Source organism: Rhamphochromis longiceps, linkage group LG23, assembly GCF_057381845.1.
Source record: "Rhamphochromis longiceps isolate RC_006_pf linkage group LG23, R_longiceps_female_GT1.1, whole genome shotgun sequence".
NCBI classification, from domain to species: domain Eukaryota; kingdom Metazoa; phylum Chordata; class Actinopteri; order Cichliformes; family Cichlidae; genus Rhamphochromis; species Rhamphochromis longiceps.
In genome coordinates, this window is record NC_140578.1 from 1767218 (window position 1) to 1790282 (window position 23065).

Below are 23065 nucleotides of genomic sequence, written 5' to 3' on the forward strand. Positions count from 1 at the left end.
TGGCCTGTATTACACAGAGCGCGCGAGTGGGAGGGAGGTATGAAAAACCAGATGGCACTTACTGTTTCCTCAAAAGCTGTTATCGTGTAACGGAGGGCTGTTGTGGTGGAAATTGGAATAGAGGGTTTTCCTCAGGCCCGCTCACATGGTTCACCAGCCGGTTACTCCTGCTGAAAAAGCAAGCTGTGAGGCAGAGCAGCGAGGAGGAGAAGCATGGGAGAAAGAAAGGAAGTGAAGAAGGACGAGATGGATAGAGCTGGAGCAAATACGAAGAAAGACTATTTGCGTAATCGCACGTACTAATTGGTATCGTGGTCGACGCGTTGGCTGGTAAGCCCTCCATTAGAGTGGCAAAAGTTGGCAGAGGCAACGCCCACCACGGGTTTGTTTCATCACTGTGTGCCAGACCCTCAGGGGGGTGAGGAGGGGGGGTGGTTAGTTCAGAGGCAGCTGATGAGTATAAAGATAAGGAACCTGGGAGATGAGCATTTCTCTGTGGCTCTTATATATAAGATAATGTTTTCATAAACATTGCTGCCAAGTTTGTTATGAAGATTTTTTTCAGTCTTTTCTTCTTTACTTCAGAAAACACATCTTGATTTTATTCATTTGGATCCCCATTAACTGTGCCCTAGAGCTCAGCCAGTCTATAGAGATACTGCCAGCTAAGTACCTGAAATGTAATTTTGGAACACCAACAAGTAGAAAGAGGAGAGGGCTGTTTAGAAAGCCTGTGACAGGAAAATGTCTGAAGCACAGAGGGAGGGAAAGATACTCGGGAAAATAAATGATGTAATATGGCTCTGATGTAGCAAACACTTTAAAATATTGTTTTCAAGACTTTGAGAAATCTGTCTGTTTTTCAAAACGGCAGCTAGTTATCTTGTTAATGTGATGCTTGTCTGTAAATGATAAATCATTGAAATATTTTTAGGGCAGTCAAATATTGCTCCTAACGCTCGCTCAAAAGAGCGGCACAAGTCGTACTTTGATTATTCAGGTTTAGTTACATATAAATCCTGTAATGTAATTTTGTTCTAGTGAAACAATCACAAGTAACAAAAGTGAACGTAATGTTTATCGTTCACTTACCATCATATAGACTCATTTGCCACTTTGTTGGGTACACCTATACAACTGGTTGTTAACACGATTATCTCATCAGATATTCAGAGATGTAGGCAGGATCAAGAAGACCCACTGAAGTTCAAACTGAGCATCAGAATGGGGGAGAATGGTGGTCTAGGTGACTTTAAATGTGGCATGGTTGTTGGTACCAGACAGGCTGACCAAAGCACTTCAACAGGCATTTTCCCACCAATCAGGAAAAAAAGAAAAAGAGAAAATATCCAGTGAGGAGCAGTAATCTGGGTGAAATGCCAGAGGTCAGAGAAGAATAGGCAGACTGCTTTGGGCTGATTGGACAATCCAGCATCACAGCAGCAAAACCTCTAATAGACACGCCGGTCCACAGAGTCCACTTCACACTCTGCTTCTCCAAAACATGGAATGAACACGCATGCAGACGTTACAGTTGATCAACTGAACGTTATTTAAATGCAACAGTCTGAGTATCCGTGACCTTCCCTTTATGACCACACTGCATCCATCTTCTGATGGCTGCTTTTAGCTCTGTGCTCCATGTAACGAAGCTCAAATCATCTCCAACTGGTTTCTTGAATATGAAAATGGGTTGACTACACGTGACTATAAATGGTCTCCATAGTCTCCAGCTCTCAATCCAGTAGAGCACCTTTAGGATGTGGAGAAACAGGAAACCAGCTTTCATGGATCGTGGAAAACTGCAGTATCTGTGTGCTGTCATTTCAATATGGACCAAAATTTCCGAGGAATATTTGAGGGACTTTGTCTCGATTCTTCTCGGAACAGATTCAACAGCTCTGAAGGAAAAAGGAGGTCCAACATTTTGCAAGGTGCATCTAATAAATTGTCTGATGAGTGTATTCTGTAGAGCCGCTGTCGCTAACATTATGTGAAAAATTAAGTTGTTGGCTGTGGTCAAAAATATCTGTCACAATTTGTATAATTAGGACTCAAATGCAGGACACGAGCAGACTGATTAACAAAAGGCGACTTCAGGGGGCTCTCCACCTTGAGCCTGGGATTCTGGCTTTGCTTAGGCACTCGGGCCGCGGCTGGTGAGTCGCCAAGGTTGTCCCAGGAGGACCAACTCAGGGTCAACCGCGACCCCCCCTCAGAGAAGAGCAGAAGAGAGCACTCTATCCCTCTTCTTCTCTTTTATTCCCCCTCTCTTTCTGCCAGCTTTCTCCCCAAATTCACTTTCTTTCTTTTTCTTTTCTGTCCGTTATGGTTGTAATAATCCAAAATAAAAAAATCCTAATAAAGTTCTAATAAAATATGACTATCAAGTGGACAGTTATAATAAATGCCACAATGCCCCACTTGTACTAACAATTCTGATTGCTGCACTGTTGGACACGACAGGGGAAAAGAGTAATAAACTTTAAGCATCAAATCTCCAGATGGTGGAGAGAGAATCAAAATCCAAAAGGACAAAGTGACACAAGAAACCAAACTCACTTCCAGAGTAATTAATCAAACCATGAGAAACTAGAAATCAAATGCTAAGAACTAACATAAAGTGAAATAGGAATCAAAATACCCATCCATCCATCTTCATCCGCTTTATCCGAGGCCGGGTTGCGGGGGCAGCAGCCTAAGCAGAGAAGCCCAGACCTCCCTCTCCCCAGCCACCTCCTCCAGCTTATCCGGGGGAACACCCAGGTGTTCCCAGGCCAGCTAAGAGATATAATCTCTCCAGCGTGTCCTGGGTCTGCCCCGGGGCCTCCTGGTGGGACATGCCCGGAACACCTCACCCAGGAGGCACCCAGGAGGCATCCTTGTCAGATGCCCGAACCACCTCCGCTGGCTCCTTTCGATGTGGAGCAGCAGCGGCTCTACTCTGAGCCCCTCCCGGACGGCCGAACTTCTCACCCTATCTCTAGGAGGAAGCTCATTTCTGCCGCTTGTATCCGCGATCTCGTTCTTTCGGTCACTACCCAATCAAAATCAAAATACCTCAAAATAATAAAAACTTAAAGCGCTAGAAGAGTAACAATGAACAGAAAGCCTAAACCAAGAGACCCAAACCAGGACAAGAACTTTATAAACCTGTTGAATTATGCTGCGATGTTATCTCGTTGTTTTGTACATTAGCTTGGGAGAAAACAGAAAATGACAGATTTATACCTTAAACTGACAGAGACAGTTCCCTTTGCTGTGAGAGCAGTTTATACTGCAGGCATCAGACTTTATTCTGACCATTTCCTGCTCTGTTACTACTGCCGACCAGAAGGGAGAGCTAACGCGAGAGCTTCAAATTGATTTACATCAGTGAAGCCAACACCCTTAATATCAGCCAGCATGGGATGTGCTATGTTTCTCTCCATCTCTTCACTGTACTTCACATCTCGGCCCTCTTTCACTTGCTTTGGTTTCTTGGCTTCAGTTCAATTTTCTTCAGTTTTTAATACATTTCTTAAGCTTTGCTCTTTAAATGATATTAATATGACAGATAAGTTGTGAACATGCATCACTGCACCTGACTCACTGAAGGCTGCGAGCACAATCTGTCTGGTGTGTATTACTGTTACTCGTGCGTATGAACCAAATGTGCCACTACTGCACGTCTTTTAGCCAGCAACACCGTATGTCTGCTTGGCATTCATGCACATGTTAGACGTGACTATATCAAACTGTCTCTCACACACACACATATTCACACAGACGTGTCCTCTCCAGTCTTATTTTCCATCTGTTGTCTGATCGATTGATGAGTTCAGACATAGCAGGGGTGGATATGTCCCCCTGAGCTGTTACCGTGGTGACTGAGAACCCCGCCCCAGGTCAGGCTGTCACTGGCTCCAGTCCCGCTGCTACAGTTAGTCAGAAAAGGACAGAAAAGTGCAGATACACCTGTTTCTTTGTATGTTTATGTGCGTGAGTGATGGCAGCACTCTTCTCTCACATTTCATTTGGCCTTTGTTTTAAAATAAACAAAGTGAAACATGATTAAGATGAAGAAAGAGAGAGCAGTTAGTGACATTTGAATCCTCGCGCAGACGTGGTGTTTTACCTGTGATCTCATCCCGAGGCAGTGAATGATGATCATGATGCCGAGGAAGCTGACAGCCTAACAGGTTCTCTCTCTGCCCCTGTGTGCTCTCCCTCCTTCATCCTATAAAGACAATGAATGGGCTGCGAAACAAAGCCCGTGTCAGGGGTCTTTATGCAGTCCAGTCTAGTGTCTGATTAGAGACGATGAGGTGCTACACTAAGATCAAAGGGGTTCCTCTTTTTGAAGGAACTGAAGTCAAATGAAATTCAATTTGCAACTTAAAGTTACACAAACTGAGGGAGGGTCAGGGCCATTTCTCAGTCGTGACCTGGCAATTTGTCTTCACGAACTCAATTTTACTCAGAATTTAATTTTTGCTTGCAGTAAATCCTCTCCAGTCTTACATTTGTCTCTGAACGAGATCTGGTAAAAGACGTGATTGACAAACTACAAAGAGTACGGTCGCAACTGAAGTCTCCTCAGATGATGTTCAGAATGAAATTGCATTTTTCAGAGACAAACAGAAATGCGTGTGCAGCCGGTGGCAGCGCCGAGGAGCTTACTTAGGATACAGTGAGAGAGGCTGAAACACACATGCTACCCACGTTACAAAACACTGGCTAAATCTGGGCACTAATTTATATTTTGAGTGCATGAGTCATAAAGCAGAACAGTATAAATGTATTAATACATCAATAAAGATGTTACATTTTTAAAAAAGTTCATTGTTATTGGGCACATCTTTGCTGGGTTTCTGTGTCCAGTTAGATTTGAGAGATGCTGTATAGCGATTTACATCACACCAGCAAATATGGCTGAATTTAATGGCTGAATATAGAAAAAAGTTATTAAAATGGAGGATTTATCCACTCAACATAGAATTGTTGTCTTAAATCCAAAGTAATTTTGGTGCTTTGTGGTTTGGGGCTTATTATAACTCCTTTTACAACATGAAACACACAGCGTGCCATTTAGTTTCTAGGTTCTATGCTTCCTCCCCACCTAAGCAGCATACTCACAGGAACACTAGAGGTCCGTTAGCTTCGGACATATATGCCGTTAGTGTTTTGTTATTTTCTTTCATATTTCAAAGTGAGAAAAGAGGCTGAAGAGAAGATTTGTCCAAATACAACCTGTGTCTGTGAATCTTGTTTTGACCACATCTTCTAAGAGGAGTCAGAATCAACAGTTATGTTGCCAAGAGAGGCTACTGAGATTAAACTGAGCCTGAATACAGACACTTCGCGCACCTCTGGAGATTTTCACTTGTAGAAAACCGGCGTTTGATCTCTGCTGGAGTCTAAGCAAAGGACCTGACTAACAATTGACCGTGAATTTGCATTAGAAGATTGCTTTCAGTGTACTGTGGCTTGTAAAAAGCTATGAACTTCGACCTTAGATGCTGCTCGGTGTTTCTTAAGGGCACTCTGGTTTGTCACTGTCAAAATGACGTCAGTGTCAGTGGAGCTCCTTAAGCCATGTTGCTGTCACAGTTGTGTCACTGCCAGGAAGCAGCATAGCACTGGCTTTGAGACAAAAGGCAACCTTCAGCCCAAACACAGTATTTACTTCTTTATATTTGTGTCCATCTCAAAAGGAACACTTGAAAAGTCATTGTAAGTTTGCTATTGTTGACACAGGGACTATATTTTTTATACTATATATAATTGTAATATGATAATACAGTAATTCCGATAATTATAATATTACAATATCATGATAAATACATTATAAAATGAATAATTTATAAAACATCCTATATTATAATTTACTGAGATGCACACACATGTGCAGCTCCCTGGATAAAAGCACCTTTGACAGCAACAGTAACTCCAATAACAAACTGTTACAACCAAAGTATGCAGAAGAGCATCTCTGAACGCACAACATGTCAAACCTTGACGCAGATGTGCTACAGCAGCAGAAGACCCCACTGGTGCCACTCCTCTGTTAGGAACAGAAAACAGAGGCAAGGCAAGTTTATTTGTACAGCACAACTCAACAACAAGGTGATTCAAAGGGCTTTACAGAGACATTAGAAACAAAAACAAATAAAAAGCATGATTTAAAATTGATTAAAACAAGCAAACAAACAAACAAAACAGATAAAATCAGAACAGTAGATAAAATCAGTAGTTAAATGTAAGTTTTGAAATTTAAGCTTAAGTGTGGATTTGGTGCTTTATTCAAATGCAGCTGAGAACAGGTGAGTCTTCAACCTGGATTTAAATAAACTGAGTGTTTCAGCTGATCTGAGGCTTTCTGGGAGTTTGTTCCAGATATAAGGAGCATAAAAGCTGAATGCAGCTTCTCCGTGTCTGGTTCCGACTCTGGGAACTGATAAAAGACCGGATCCAGATGACCTGAGGGATCTGGAAGGTTCATACTGGGTCAGGAGGTCACTGATGTATTTTGGTCCTAAACCATTCAGAGCTTTATAGACCAGCATCAGCATCAGAACAGAGGCTCGTGTTCACAGTGTTTTTTATTCGCTGAACTCAAATGACCTCCACGAGCATCAGATCTCAATCCAGGAGAGCACATTTGTGCTGTGTGAAATGGGGCAGGTGCATCACGGATGTGCAGTCGACAAATCTGAGGAACTGTGCGATGTTATTATGTCAGAATAGACCAAAACCACATTCATGTTTCCAGCACCTTGTTGATGGGGTTCAACCGGGTACCAGTGAGGTGGACCTATTAAAGAAGTGTAGAAGCATAGAAGTGTTTTTGCTGCATAACACGTTTTTGTACACCATCAATACTTCTCATTGATGGTGTGATTTTAATCAATTTTACCAGCATCTACTGATACTCAAAACTTTCCCTTTATGACCTCCTTGTGAATTAAATGATAGTCATTTATAACAGGTGTATGTGAGTGTGTGATGTAAAAAGTGTTGGTGACTCATGTCTCCAATGAGCTAAATTAACATCTCTCCTTCATTCACTCTCTCTCACTTTCTCTGACTTCTAACAGATGGCTACTGAATCATTTACCCATATTTATTATTCATTCTGGCCAAAGAGCAAACATTTAGCTAACTGACATATAAACCAATATGCAGGCTGATAAACCCAGGCCAGTATCTCAGGCTGTTGATTTAAGGAATAGTTGCATTTGACCTACCTTCCTTCCTTCCTTCCTTCCACCCACCCCTCTGTCCGTCCGTCCGATCTTGCACAACAAATTGTGTTTCTTATGTGTGCGTTTGGGGTTCCTGCTGTTTTTCGGTGAGGAGGAAAGAGAATAAAAAGGACAAATGAGGGGGGGAGTTAAAAATGAGTGAGTACACTGTGGGAGGCACAGAGGCTTATATCAACTAAACCAACCAGAGCAGCACTGTAGGAGTTTTTTCATGCAATTCCTTCTTCTGCACACACCACCCACCACACTGTGAGAGCAGCGGTTTTAATTGATTGTCCTGCAGAATCTTACATCTCCCTAAACAGGAACCCTGTGATGTATGTTTTTTAAAAATCACACTCAGCTGTTTCTTCCTTCCACAAGTAATAATAATAATAATAATAATAATAATAATAATAATAATAATGGATTGCATTTATAGGACTGTGTTGTACTGTAAGTGAAAAATTGTTTCTCTATTGTTAGAGTTTTCACAAAGATTAAGACTCGTGCTCATGGACACATCAGCTGGGAGGATATTTGCTGGGACGGCAGTTGGGTCTTACTTTAAGATGCTAGTTTTAATTAAGCTATTCTTTCAACATTTAGTGTAATGCACAAAATATGGTGTTAGTCTTCCTGCTGAGACAAAGCTTTCTATCTCGGTGCAAGAGTTCTCATGTGTGCACTGTATTGTACTGCGTGAACTTAGTTGAAGCCTCTTCTGACAAATTCCCAGGTTCATTCCAGGAGACGAAAGAGGGAGAGATCATTTGGAACAAAGTGATTATACAGCTTGAAGCGTTAGAAAATAGCAACTGCATAACCAGCAGTGACAAAATAATTCAATAATTAACTGTGACAATAAAATAAAATCACAGCATCTGTTGCAATAAATCTGCTCATTTCCAGTAGCCAGTGTGCCTTCTTAACTATTTGTTCTTGAGTAATGTTTAAAACCCCTACAAAGAGCAAAATGGCAACAAAACACCTTCAGTATCTTAATCTTTGATTAATTTTTATTGTTTATTATCCAGTTTCCTTAGCTTCACCTCGTGCTATGTTTCCCTGTGTAGTGCTGCTGGAGTCTCTCCGCCTGATGCAATCTACTGGAATTTGTACACATGAAACATGATGACTGTGTGCCGTACGCGCTATTGGTCTCTGTCGTGGAAGTAAAGGCAATCACGGCTATTCTGTATCCCTCAGCATTACAGAGGTCCTTCAGTTGACTTTAGGATGTGGCTGTGTCCAAAATCAGTCACTCCTCACTATGGAGCGGACTGTTTAGAGGTTGCCACTATGTAGTGGGGCAACCGTGGGTCAGGGGGTTGGGAAGCTCATCTTGTAACCGGAAGGTTGCCGGTTCGATCTGTCTGTCTTTGTCGTTGTGTCCTTGGGCAAGGCACTTCACCTACTGCCTACTGGTGTTGGCCAGAGGGGCCGATGGCGCAATATGGCAGCCTGGCTTCTGTCAGTCTGCCCCAGGGCAGCTGTGGCTGCAACTGCAGCTGCCTCCACCAGTGTGTGAATGTGAGAGTGAAGGAATAGTGGAATTGTAAAGCACTTTGGGGGTCTTGAAAAGTGCTATATAAATGCAATCCATTATCATTATTATTATTATTATTATTATTATTATTATTAGTGTTGTCCAATAGGGAGAATAGTGGACACGGAGCATCCTACACTGGCATAAAGAGTAATTTCCAACTCCTCCTTATTACCCATGATGATAAATCAACATTTCGACCCAAACAGAAAATCCAGTTTGCACTTGCACGGAGTCAGACGTGCACAAAAAGGTCATAAGGAACACGTAAACTACATCAAACACTAACAGGAGTAGGAAGTACCAACACGAAAGCCACACAAAGATCTAACCTTCAAAATAAAACATTAAAAAAATCAAACATTCCCACTGTGCAGTTAGATCGTGTTTCTGTGTTTCTTAGTTAGTAGTTATCCACTTATTCTTCCTTCTTCCTGCTTCGCTCTGGTCAGCATGTCTCTCTGGTGTCTTGTTTTCAGTTTTACTTCCTCAGCAGTTTTGTGGTTATTATTCAGACCTGTGTGTCATTACCTTCCTGGAGCCAATTCCCTGATTACCTTCATGGGTATAAATAGTCTGGTCTTCTTTAGAGTCTTTGTCAGATTATCTCTGTCTTCCTTTGTGGGCATAGCTAGTTTGTGGCACTTGGCTCTAAAGGTTTTTGTTCTTTCTTTCTGTAATGATTACAAATGCATATCTTACTTCAGCCCATGTGTTCTGAGCAAATTGTTTCATGCGAGGCATGTAACAGAGAAGCACCACTGAAAAATACACTTTGATTATAAAGGATTTTTAGGGGAAAAGAGGTATTGCCTAAAAATAATGAAAAGAAATTAACTGTATTTTCTTTGTCTTTTCTCCCAGAGACCTTATATGGCACCATCATTCATCCTCCTCGTTTAGGAGTTTTATGACTTTTATAAAATTCTCTGCGACTGTCACTGATCTTGGCTGACTTGAAGTAAAAGCTGATGATAATCTCAAATCCTGGCAATGTATAGAAAATAATGCAAAATTAACTGTAGTTTACCTGAATTAATCAGTTAATCTAAAAATCAGATTTAGGGATAGTTTAAATTTGTGTCCTTCAAGCACTCGTTTTATCAGTGCAGAGTGATTTTTATAGTTAACTTACTGAACAAAAATTCTAAAAATGTGCCAGCTATGAGTAAATGATTTCAAATAAAACCATAGACCCATCGTTCTTCTTTTAAATGGCAGAAACTTTCAGTCAGAAGGATAAATACAGATGTAAATAACAGTGCTAATCACCGAGTAACCGGGCTCTGTGGTGCCATATTGTGCGTGCTTGCTTGAGGCACTAAAGGCCCCCACAGACCCACACAGGTGTTTTTAGTTAACATGCTAATTACACCTGTATTGTTTTGCTTTTTTTTTTTTAACTATAACAGTGTTACAAATGTAATGTAACAAAACTGTCAAGCACTAATAAAATGATAACAGTGTACCTATCCTAACAGGTGCTACAAAACTCACATGTCCATCAAGCCCGACTGGTAGACGCCCACACAGTCCTTAAAAGAGCTTTCATCAGTCAGCATAAGTGAAAACACCTGCATGGATGCGCTGTGGGGTTTTAATGAAAGGAAATCATTAAAGTCATGTTAATGTTCCTTGTAACACCTTTGATTTTCATGCTCTTGCTGTTGCAAAGGTTCATTTTGGAGAAATGGAAACGCTGTAAGTGAGCGATGGCTCTCTGAATACTGTTAGAGGTGTTGCAGCGTCAAATAATGACACGTTACAATGAGCAAATACAATATGGATTACTGTGTGTGTAACAGAGTCCACGGCAGACCTGATGACATGCTCACGGTTGCCGTACACAATCACACGCTCGCAGCTTTCCAGCTCAGCCGACACTCCAACAGCATGACGTCAGTCCGCACAGAGGCGTGATTGCGGATGCCGTGCAGGTGCGTCCACCGTCCCTGCAGCAGCACCGCAGACCACGCCCTGTCACAATGTGTTGTACACGTTTAAAGTTATTCCATAACACACAATCAATCATTGAAGAAAAATCAAAGAGGATTTTCTTCTGCTGGAATATAATTTGAATCCTTATTTTAACACACAAAACTGATCCTGTGACTCAAAAGCTGCAGACCGGTAATTAATGTCGTTACAATATCCAGGTGCGCTCACATCACATTCGTTAACAGCTCAACAGCGACACGGAGCATAAGCCACGACGTTATCAGTATCACGCCACGACAGCTGTCACGCCAGATTTGTCACGCAGCGGGGAGCTGTCACCTCTGCAGGGTATGTCATTGTTACTCACTTATCATGGCTGACAACTCTGACCAGGCCATCGGCTAAGTTCACTACAGTGCGTCTCATATAACGCTCGCAGACATGCTCAGAGTGAACGGACACGTTTTTCTGTCTGACAGATCCCAGTGACTAAAAGCGACTTTATTCATTTTCAGAAACACCAGTCACCTTTGAGCTTCGAGCCGTCCCTGAGATCGGTTAGGTTGTCTAAAGATTTATTACAAGGGTAACCCAAACCCCCTTGTTGCCATAGGACCCCCTTCAGTTGTGGGTGTGGCTAGCCCTGTGAAAGGCTCCCGAATGAATTTTATTTGGAAATCTATTGAAAAAATAAAAGAAACTGCAGAATAACCAACACTTATTTGTGTTTGTTTTGTTTCATCCTTTAACTCTGGACCACTTCATGGTGTTCATGAATAAAATGGTGACTAATACCACTAAAAATGAATATTCCTGCATTACCGAGAAGGAAGTCAACCGGGAGGTGCCAAACTCCTTCTTTGAGCCAAATCGGCCATGTGTTGTGCTTCCCTTGGCTGATTTAAATCTGCCACTCTCTGAGGCCAACCTTCACCTTCCTCATGTCCATCACGTAGGTGGTGCCAATGGCCAGACGGCTGTAATGTGCAATATGTCTGTAACAGTAATGAGTATAGCAGGCTGTGGGACAGAGGGAATTGTTAGTGAAAGCATGTTTCTGCAACATTTCATTAGATAAATATGTGTATATATTTTTTTCCTAATAAATCTAATAACATATAGTTTAATTTGGTGCTGATATGTCTATTTATTACCCAAAATATTGACTCTCAGATGGCATTTTTTAAATTTGTTTTAGCAGAGGAAGCTTCTATACATCTGAGCCTTCGCTCTAATGGCCTCAATCCATTTTCATACTATGAGTCATTTATTTGTGTATTGGTAGGCTTTAGCAGTAACTACCAGTATGCTTAGTATGGCTATAACATGTTATTTAGAAATGTTGTCTCAAAATCTAACAAACAAGCAAAAACTTTTACCCCAAAATGGTTTTGGACTTTTCTAACTGTGGTTGCACCAAAGTCCCAGAACACAATCTAACTTCTGCAAATGGTTGTTGCTGCAAAACGGAGCCTGGGACGTCCTCTGAATATCAGCGGACTGAATGAGAAAGCCATTTTTAGAGCCTTCATCGCCATAACAGTTAAAGAGCAGTCAGGACTGATGGTCTGAAGAAAGATGGAAAGATGAGGGAGGTCGAGGATGAAATGACAGCGGTGTCAGGAGGGAGCGAGTGGTTGGATTAAAAGGAGGGAAGGAGACGAGAGAAAACAGGAATAATCAGCGTGTTAGTGAGCTGTTGAGGCTGGGATGAGGAGGGAGTGGCTTCAGGTGTGAATGCAGTTCTATTTCTATATCTGCGTGGATGATGGGGAGCTATTTTAATCCTTCTCTCGTCTCCTCGTCCCCCATCTCTTTATCTTTTTTCTTTCTTTTCATAATTAAATCAAATGACACTCCTTGTCTTCTAACAGTACAGACCGAACTAATTCTCACCACTCGATCACAGAAATGTAATTGGGTCTGTGATGCTGCGTTTCTAGCTGTGTGATAATCAAGTATGCAATTACCGTTGAGCAAATTACTGCACATAAAGATGATACCATAAATCATCTGTGATAATCCACCTATCAGTTTGCTTAGCTCGTCTATGTCTTTACTTTTTGGTCATAAGTACGGTCCTGAAATAAAATGCTGTATCACTCTTCCCTTAGCGAACCTATCGTCTACTCCCCTTGCACTGCTTTTCTTTTGTTTATACCTCACTTCTTCATCCTTCTCTGCCTCCCACTCTGCAGGCATCGAGGTGAAAGTGGAATAAATAAGTGCTCAGGTCGGTGGACAACGTAAAAACAGAATGAATCAGAGGTGGAGTATAATTGGGAAGGTGGTTGAATGGCAGATAGAAGGGGAGAGGAGGGAGGGAGAGGTTTAGGGATGAAGGGCAAGATATGAGGATAGAGAGAAAGGGGAAGCAGGAGGGCAGACTAATGAGAGACCAGGGGTGAGATCACCAGACACGACTTTTTTTCTTTCTTGTCATTTTGAGGACTGAAGGCCACAGAGGTGTTTTTTAGAGAGAAAACAAGACAAACAAAGTGAAAATGAGACCTGTGAAGGGCTTTGTGTAGAGCATAAAAGGCTGGCGTGTTTGTAACGTGTGCGTGTCCACATGTGTGTCCGCGAGCTTCGCGTCCCTGCAGCCTGAGGGTGTCCTGCCTTCTCCTGATGGAGCTGCTTTCTTTGTTCTCCCCCTAAATAGCAGTTGTCACGGCCGTCCTCCCACACAGAGGGAAAGAGCCAAAAGTCCCCCAAATAATCATTGTTGTTGTTTCTCCTCTGTGTTCTTCGCCTGCCGGAGACCCTCTCGTCATCACAGTCGCTATCTAAGCGCTGCAGCCGTCCTCCGACACTGTGCGCGCCGGCCTCGTGTTTTTATTTTTCGACACGGCTCCGCGCAGCCTACAGAGCATGAAATTGTGGTATTAATGTGCATCTGCGAAACAGTGACAGTCCTGTTCTTTCTCTTTGTCTTCTGTTTGTGTGGGTTTACACATGCACACGCGTTTGCTCGTTAAGGATCCTGGCTGCAGCAGGGGCACACATGAACATCTCAGTGGACTTGAGGACGTTGAGAGCTGTGCGAGTACTTCGACCTCTCAAGCTGGTCTCGGGCATCCCCAGTGAGTTTCACTTATACTAAATCAATGTGCCGTTGTTGTCCTTTTCATCTGGATCTATGTATGCGCAGGCTGCGTGTGATAAAGAGGATTAATGGGTAAGCTTAAGCAAGTGGCAAAATAAAAGCAACCCCGTTATTGGCAAATACTGATATTTGGTATCAGCATAAGGGTTAGCACTCAACACCCGTACAAACCCATATGGAAAAGATATATATCAATCTTATAAAGTTTGTATCTGTCTTGTGTGAAACTTGTATGAAAAGCATACAAGAGTGAAAACAGATATAAGATCCCTTGAAAAATTATATAATGAAACTTGTATGTTTTGGATACTTACTAAAACAATGTATGAAAGTAATGAGAAAGTGGCCACTTTCATGAGTAAATCATGTAAGTTTTTACTATTTCTTTTTCATATGGGAAGTTTTATTAGTTTTATTATGTTTACAAATACAAAGAGCTACATGCACACACACACAAACAACAGCAGAAGCATAACCTCCTTCTTTCAAACATAATTTATGTCAACAAATTTGCAACACTTTTCACTTTGTAGCGATTTTTCACTAAAAAGAAGTTCTAAAGGATTTTATGAGAAGCTTCAGCTGATTCATTTAAATTGTTGTGTGTGTGTGTGTGTGTGTGTGTGTGTGTGTGTGTGTGTGTGTGTGTGTGTGTGTGTGTGTGTGTGTGTGTGTGTGTGTGTGTGTGTGTGTGCGTGCGCTCTCCCTCCAGGTCTGCAGATAGTCTTGAAGTCTATAATGAAGGCCATGGTCCCTCTGCTACAGATCGGTCTGCTACTCTTTTTTGCGATCCTCATGTTCGCCATCATCGGTTTAGAGTTTTACAGCGGCAAACTCCACTACAGCTGCATCCCGAAGCCTGGGATCCTGGGTACAGACGCTCAGAGTTCATCTTTGAATGTCAAAGAGACGACATTGTCTCATGGATAAGTTATGTTTGTGTACAGCAGTCTCATGCATGTTTATGCACTTCTTTAGGTAGTAGCTCTGTACTCATAATCACAAATGCATACACACATGGGCACAGACACACACCATACTAGGCTGCACCTGGAGATGTGATCAAACCAAACCCTCTTCTGTGTAATTAAACCCAACAATGCAGGCTGGCACAATGGCTCATTGTACATTCATAGGTATCATTAACCTCCGAGCAGCTCCTGTCACACACGAGCTGAATGGACAGTTTGATAACACAGACATACTCGAGTATTTTGTGGTCAGATTACTAGAAAGTGGACATTGATTGGTTTAAGCGTTTCATGCTAAATCCTAAAGTGGACCAGATCCGGTTTTTCACTTTCACTTGTCTTACTGTGGGTCTGTTTTTCTCACTTTTCATCTCTCTCTTCAGAAAATGAGACTATGGACTCATCTGAGGTCGAGTTTCCGTGTGGCGTGCGTAAATGTCCCGCCAAATACACCTGCAACGATACCTGGATCGGGCCCAATGATGGCATCACGCAGTTTGACAACATCCTGTTTGCTGTACTCACCGTCTTCCAGTGTATCACCATGGAAGGATGGACCACTGTACTCTACAATGTAAGACAGCTAACATGCACGGCTCTGCCATTCATAGTATTTTGCTGGATCGCTGCAAATTATTAAAGCATAGCAGTAGTTTGTTACAATTCAGACTCCATTAACCTCAATGAACAGAAAGCAGCTTTAGCTGCAGGATGTTAATGACTGCTAAGTGGATGTTTGCGACCTCTGATGTAGTTTAGCTGCGGATGGAGAATATGGGGGAATATGTTAGTAGGAGATGATTGCAAAGAGCTACGTTGGTTTTCCTTAGTTCTCATCCTGCCATTTTAAGACCTCTGGACCTCCTGTGAGTGTTGTGAGCTGTCTCAAAAGTTTAATCTATAAATAATGACTCTAACTTCTGTTATGTGTCCCACTTACCATTATTTTTATTCAGTTAGTAATTGAATAAAAACAATGGTGAGCAGGACAGTTTGTGTTTTTCTTCAATATGAAGAACACTAAAAGAACGGATGCATGACATGCACAGCCTTTAATTGTTCATTTTTGCTTGTATGCTTTTGCTTTTATCTCAGTAAAGCAAAACGCACGCTGCTGTGCCAGGGTGCAATTTGCGGTCAGCTGCCTGCTCTTTCAGTTTTTATTGAGATGGATGGAGGCATACGATTTGCCAGACTGATTGCATTATGTCGTCTAAAGTGATGGTGAATGAGTGAGGACCGACAGAGGACAGAAAAGGATGACATCAGCGCTACTGTGCTGCTGAAAATGATCTGCGGACAGTGAAGACGTCCTGGGGTTTAAGAGAAATATGCACCTGCGCTGTGTACACAAAAACTAAAGCCACTTGAATAAACAGCAGTTGTGTTGTCATGCTTAGGTCCTGGTGCTATAAAATAAAGAAACAACGTGTTATCTAATGATGTCCAAGAGAATAACCCCCACAGATCTATGGACACAGTATCTGTATCGGTTCCTTGCCTGCAGACCTGAACCTTACACCTGTGTCTTTCTGCTGTCTTTTCCTGTGGCAGCATGGGTCATGCTCCAAGCTGTCTTGAACTAGCTAAGATTTTTATATATATATATATATTTCAGACCGACGATGCCTTGGGCCCCAGATGGAACTGGCTTTACTTCATCCCTCTAATCATCATCGGCTCCTTTTTTGTCCTGAACCTGGTGTTGGGAGTCCTCTCTGGGTAGGTCCACTGACATTTTAATCTGTCGTGGGTTCAGCCTGTTCCAACACTGATGTAAATTTAAGGGGATTTTTCTTTTTTTAAATTCACTGGCTTTTTCATTTCTCGTCCTCTATCAAATAGTTGTGAGCTAGAAGAAGTGTCATCAGCAAACAGCCAAATTAAAGATTTAGAATAGAAAATGAAATTAAAATGACATCTTCCTGGTTCAAGTAAGCGTTTGGTCAGTCTACACACTACATTAGAGTTACTGTGTAGTTTGCTAACAGACGCAGGTTTAGGGCTCTGCTGTTCTACACCTGTGTTGGGCTCGTCGTTCCCTGAGATGGGCTGCAGCCATACAGCCAGCTCGGTTTGTTTGTTGATTTAAGATGACTTAGACTTGCTTTGTTCACCGATAAATAGAATTACTGACAAACTAGCTGCTGCCAACTCAAACCATTTCACTAGGCGCTGTCTATGCAAGTTAATTAGTTTTACAGAAAGGTCAGTTCAGGATCCATTGTCATTATCTCCACAGGGAGAGAGAAGAGATTAAGTTCAAGACAACAATAGCTTTTTCTTCGAGAGGAATACTGCATCCCTGTGGCCTTTAAAAGTGTGCCTCATCTGTTTGCTTCTGCAGAGAATTTGCCAAGGAGAGAGAGAGAGTTGAAAATCGCAGAGCCTTCATGAAGCTGAGACGCCAGCAGCAGATTGAGAGGGAGCTCAACGGCTATCGGGCCTGGATCGACAGAGCAGGTGGCTTTAGTCCCAGTCACAGATGAACTTTTCCTCAATGAGAAATAAAAATAATCATTTCTTTCATCTTCTATAATCCTGTCAGTTGTGAACCATGGGAGGTATTCGATGCAACATATAAGCGTTACGTTTTGCAACAAAAACGCTGTAAATACATCACAACAGATGGCGATAGAGCTCCTTCATGTGAACCATCAGCTGCTCAGTTCTGACCATACTTTTTTTTTTATAGAGGAAGTTATGCTTGCAGAGGAGAATAAAAATCCAGGACCTTCTGCCCTTGATGGTAAGTCAACAGGGATCTTTGTTTTTCCTGCTATTGCAGTAGATCCTATCTTAGTTCATGCTGGCAGATATGCTTTAAAAAATGTATGCTATTATTTTTTGCACTGCGGATCGGCTTTAGATTGGCACACACTGTTTAAGATTCAGACATAGGAATAAGAAGTCTTTCCAGTGAAATGTATTTCTTTTCATTGTGTTTGTTCATTTTTGGCTTCTATTGTGGCTCAAGCTGATCCAGACTGTTCATTGTGATAATGACTTTATTCTTGCTTATGAATAACTCCTAATAACTTTAGTAATCCTCTGATTTTTCATTGCCAGCATCCAGTCAAAGTTTCAGTTTGTATATGTTTCGGTTTATGAATAAAATAATGACATGCTTCTTAACTGTTGCTATGCTGAGTTAGCATTTACTCAGAAATATCTCAAAAGCATAAATATAAGAGATGGACATGGCCTCTTGATCTGAAAACCGATGACCTTTGACGTGCATTCTTTTTAAACTCATCTGATTGCAAAAAGTAGTCCGATTATATGATGCAGGATTTACAATACTGCGTTTGTGTGCGTTTGTGTAGGTATTTACCTACACAGAGTTGTTTGTGTGCGGTCCTCAAAAAACAAAAGACAGAAAGAAAACAGCATGCAGCTCACCAAGGACGATGCTGACTGGCTGACAACATCAGGGATTAGAAAACTGCTGTGGTGATTGTTTGTTACGCTCATTTCATTTAAGCTTTTCGTTTGTTGTAATTTTGCTCCACGCTGCAGCTGGCTGAAGAACCAATGACAGCACAGTCAGCAGCAGCTCACAGACTGGTTGTTTGTGACACTCCAGGCTGGTGACAGCAATCAGTAGTCAGCAAAGTTGAACTTAGGCAAATACGAACACAAACGCAGTGCCGTAAATCCTTTATCCTTAAGACAGACTCTACATTCTTGCTGTATGACCTCCTGTTATATATGGACTCAACTGCAAGTTAAAAAACGAGGCACTGCTGTATTAGCGCGCAGCGCTCCATTTGCTCGTCACGTCTGATTTAAAGAGACAAAGATGGCCTAAAACGCTCATTTTGAGGTTTCAAAACAGGACTTCAAGAATCAGTGTGTGTCCGTCTTTTATATACATGCAGTCTATGCTCAAATGTAGCTCACCAGTTTTGATGATCACCTGACTTGAGCACCATCGGCATCTGAAAATGCAAATTGCTGTAGTTAATAGCTGGTTACCAAATACCTGTAAAAATAATAATACTAATAAATTAAGTTAGTGCTCATGGTAAACATAATGCTTTGTTAAGATCAATAAGTTTGCATGCACAAAGTAAAATGAGGAAAAGGTTGGCTGAGCTTTCTTGTCAAAGCCTTAAATGATGCTGTGATGTATTATTAGATCCTGAAGAATATCAGGGGATCAGGATGTACCACAAAACATCTTTTTATGCCATTATGTCATTATGAAAATGTACCGAGCTGACTTTAGCCTTAGGCTCACATTAAATAGGTGGGAACCCATCTTTATATCTACTTCTAAGTACGCAGCACAGTGTAGAAGTTCAGGATGCTGTCGTGCATTTGTAGAAATTACTCGTATCATATCATCTGTCTCAACAATTGCCACACAGAGAGCACTGATAGTGTGAAGCTTGTCATTAGATACAGTGCCCAACGGATAGCTTAGTGCTCCTCTGACTCTGACCCTCTCAACACTACTGTGACCTTTACTCGCTGCACTAGCATTTTATTAAATGTTGATTGATTGGCAGCTCTCAGGAGGCTCCCAGAGTGGAGTACAGGTGGTGTCTATGGTGAGAACCGTTCTCTCTTCTGCACTTTGCGTAACCCACTTCTTACCCCATTTTACCACACACAAGCACAAACACACACATGTGCGGCCACTAATAAGCAGAGAAACAAACTCTTAGAGAAAGGAAAGAAAATCCTTCAAGGATGTTCTTCTACAACAGGGGTGGGCAACTCCAGGCCCGACTCTCCAGGTTTTAGATATCACCCTGGGTCAGCACACCTGAATCAAATGATTAGTTCATTCCCAGGCCTCTGGAGAACTTCATGACATGTCGAGGAGGAAATTTAGCCATTTGAATCAGCTGTGTTGGATCAAGAACAACAAGGATCTAAAACCTGCAGGACTGGCACTTGAGGCCTGGAGTTGCCCACCCCTGTTCTACAAAGACACAGTGGTTACATTTAATTGTGCAACACTAACCTGTAGCAGAAACACACAGCGGCTGCAGCTGCTGTGATAACAATAAATGCAGATGCTCTTATAGCTTTGATTAAAAAGAAAGGTGGTGCACAGCAGTTGCCTTAGCAACCACCAGTCTCAAAATGCAGCCGTATGGATGTGTGACTGAGCGTGTGTGTTTTGGCAGGACTCTGTCTGCTAGAGTCTGGTCTGCCATTAGAAAACACTGCTGTGTGTGTGTCTGCGTGTGTGCGTGCACGTTTGGTCAGTGGTTTATTAAAAAGTCCCCAAGCAAATATTGCCTGCAAGTAGATTCAGAAATCACAACACAGAGGAAAGGTGTGTGAAGGGGTAGGATAAGATGAAAAGGTAATCATAAACACATCCATCAGTGAAAAAGGTCAAAGCAGGCTCATCACGTCCACTTCCAGCATGTGTGCGCTGCACGCCGTGTGTGTGCTTGTGCTGTACGGGAGCACTCGGTAACGGCTCAAAAAAGAGGAATGCATGGACTGTTAAGCAGCCTCGGAGCATGGTTTGCCATGATGAAGAAGCATCCGAAGATTTGCATTCAGCTTTTTGGATCATTGCACCAACATTAAATGATCATTTTTGTCTCATTTAGCTGCAGCGTTATTGAGCTGAATTTGCCCTTTTAGCTGAAACTTCACAGACTGTAGCTTGACATGCATTTTACTCTCACTTTGATTTCTTCTCATCATTTATTTTCATTCTTTTCATTGCATACTTGCATAATGCCTTGGTCCAACTATGGACGTTGTTTTTTTTAAATATGAGGGTGGTTATGCACAAGGCAGTTTAAGGGTGTTGTTAAGAATTCCTCTACTCAAAATATTCAGTACTATAGCAAAAAGTTAATTCTGTTTTCTGGCCACATTCACCCAGAATCAGCCTTGTGTCGCTGCCCTCAGTGTCATTTCTCAAATTTGACACGTGCAGCTTGAACAGGTTGTTTTACATTTCTGCTCTGTCTGCAGTGTTGAAGCGAGCCACCACCATCAAGAGGAGAGGCATGGATGTGGTGCATCAAGGGCAACCAGGGGAGGAACAATATGGTGACATCTCCTCTGTGGGTGAGTGGGAGTGCGCAAAGGCTCAGACATATGGGCACAGAAAGTCAAACAACAGCAGGTGCATGCTGAGCCCTGCTGCAATTTTTCTAAGACTCAGAGTGGGAACATGCTACACTGGATCTATTCGACCGCAGTTTGTCTCCCTGTCCCCCCCCCCAAAGGCATCCCCATGACCAGAACGAGTATCCGGAGCACTAAGCGAGGTCCGACGGCATATTTCCGCCGTAAGGAACGTCTCCTGCGCATCTCCATCCGCCGCATGGTGAAGACACAGACTTTCTACTGGACTGTGCTCGGCCTTGTGGCTCTCAACACACTGTGTGTAGCCATTGTTCACCATAACCAACCCTTATGGCTCTCCAACTTTCTCTGTGAGTCACAACTCATTGTGGTAGCATTTTGCAACATGAGACGTGCTCAGGAAGTCAGTCATTTGTCCGGCTTGAAATCTTTCACTGTCCAGTTTTAAAAGCAAAGGTTGACTTTGCTCCAAATAATGAAAACGTACAAATCTACAACTAAGAAAAAAAGAGGCTGTAGCTAATAAAAACGACAGCTCTTCACTACAAACTTGAGTGACAGTTATAGAAAACATGAAACGACGATTCTTTGTTTTATTTACAAGAAAAGAAGCCATCAGTGTAAGTTAAATACAACCTAATCATTCAACCTAGGCATTAATTAAATCTTCTCAGTCATTGCATTCGGTGGTGGAGAGCACTGATTGACGTAACTTTGTTATTTACGTTTCCAGACTATGCAGAGTTTCTGTTCCTCGCTCTGTTCCTGACTGAGATGCTCCTTAAGATGTACAGCTTGGGCCCACGTCTTTATTTCCACTCCTCCTTCAACTGCTTCGACTGCAGCGTCAGTACTCCGCCTCCCTCTATTTGTGTCTAAGAAAATTCAGATGCTTGCGTTTTTAAATTCAGTCCTCTCTCCACGTCTGTCTCTGCACCGTGTTTGCCTCTCCTCTTCTCCTCTTCATCACCGTAACATCTGTCCACTTCTCCTTTTTTTGATCAATACGCTGCTCTTTATAAACTCGCTGTAACTTGCTTGCATGTCTCTTTAGGTCATTGTTGGCAGCATCTTTGAAGTGCTGTGGGGTTTCTTCAGGCCTGGCACTTCCTTTGGCATCAGCGTCCTGCGTGCACTGCGTCTGCTGAGGATCTTCAAGATCACCAAGTTAGTCCTGCAGGTTTCCTCACTCTTCACCATCTGTTGAGATTTTATATTATTTGCATTTCCCTGTTGACCAAAGACTAGCAGTATTAGTAACATGTGGGTCCCTTGTAGAGCAGGGCGATATGACCAAAAATATTTATCACGATATACATTTGAAAATTTGCGATAACGATATAACTGCCGATTTAATTGACACGAGACAAAATACTTTACAACTCCACAACTTTATTAGTGCAAAAAACAAACCATCAATGTATTTTCACTTAAACAAGCAGCTGTTTTTTATGTGCATTAAAGTTATATAAAAATGTAACAGTGCAAATGCAAATTCCTCGCTGACAGTTTAACCAAAAGGCGTTTCCAGTGGAAGCTGGCCGACATATCCTCAGCATAACCATGTATAATATCCACAAAACCTAAAAAGAGCTTATACACACACAATATGGTAATATTATGTTGAAGCACAGTACGTATCACTCCGCGAGGCTCCGCCTACGATAGCCGTAACGCTCCGACAATCCATCAAGCGGTGCTTCGTAGCTCAGCAAAGTCGTACTGAAACATTTGACAGATTTTCGAGCGCCGTGCACATAAAATCGTTTCCAGGTCAGTAAACACAACCAGAGTTCATACATAAGGCACACGGGATTATAAGGGGCTCTGTCGACTTTCAGAAAAATCAAAGGATTGATTTTAAGTGCGCCGTATTTTCCAAACAACACGGTAATAACGACGGCCCGCTAGCATGCGCTACCAAAAATAGTGCTTTGTTGTGTATCTGACAGACGAAAGCTAAACCAGTTCCACACCACTGAAGCTGCAGCATTTTTACAAACCAGTCCAGGTTCATCGTTTCATTCAACGATCTGCTTTCGCCCTCATTCTCCGTCGCTGCAATGCTTTTTCCGCCGTGTGCGTATGAAAACAAAGGCACTGCGCATGCGTGTTTTACCCATACTCTATCGCAGTAGTTCCCAAACTACCGTACGCGTACCCTCGGGGGTACGCAAGTGGCTGTAGGGGGTACGCGTGGGTTGGG

General features: G+C 42.2%; 1 protein-coding gene across 1 annotated transcript in view; it reads left to right on the forward strand.

The window, feature by feature from the left end:
• cacna1ea (calcium channel, voltage-dependent, R type, alpha 1E subunit a) overlaps positions 1-23065 on the forward strand; it is a 123026-nt gene that overhangs the window by 64613 nt on the left and 35348 nt on the right. The window contains exons 7-16 of the mRNA XM_085397278.1: positions 13693-13796; positions 14532-14690; positions 15174-15364; positions 16409-16512; positions 17138-17253; positions 17486-17539; positions 20743-20838; positions 21000-21209; positions 21593-21705; positions 21914-22026. Coding sequence (XP_085253404.1) covers positions 13693-13796; positions 14532-14690; positions 15174-15364; positions 16409-16512; positions 17138-17253; positions 17486-17539; positions 20743-20838; positions 21000-21209; positions 21593-21705; positions 21914-22026 — 1260 coding nt within the window. The remainder of the gene's footprint in view (positions 1-13692; positions 13797-14531; positions 14691-15173; positions 15365-16408; positions 16513-17137; positions 17254-17485; positions 17540-20742; positions 20839-20999; positions 21210-21592; positions 21706-21913; positions 22027-23065) is intronic.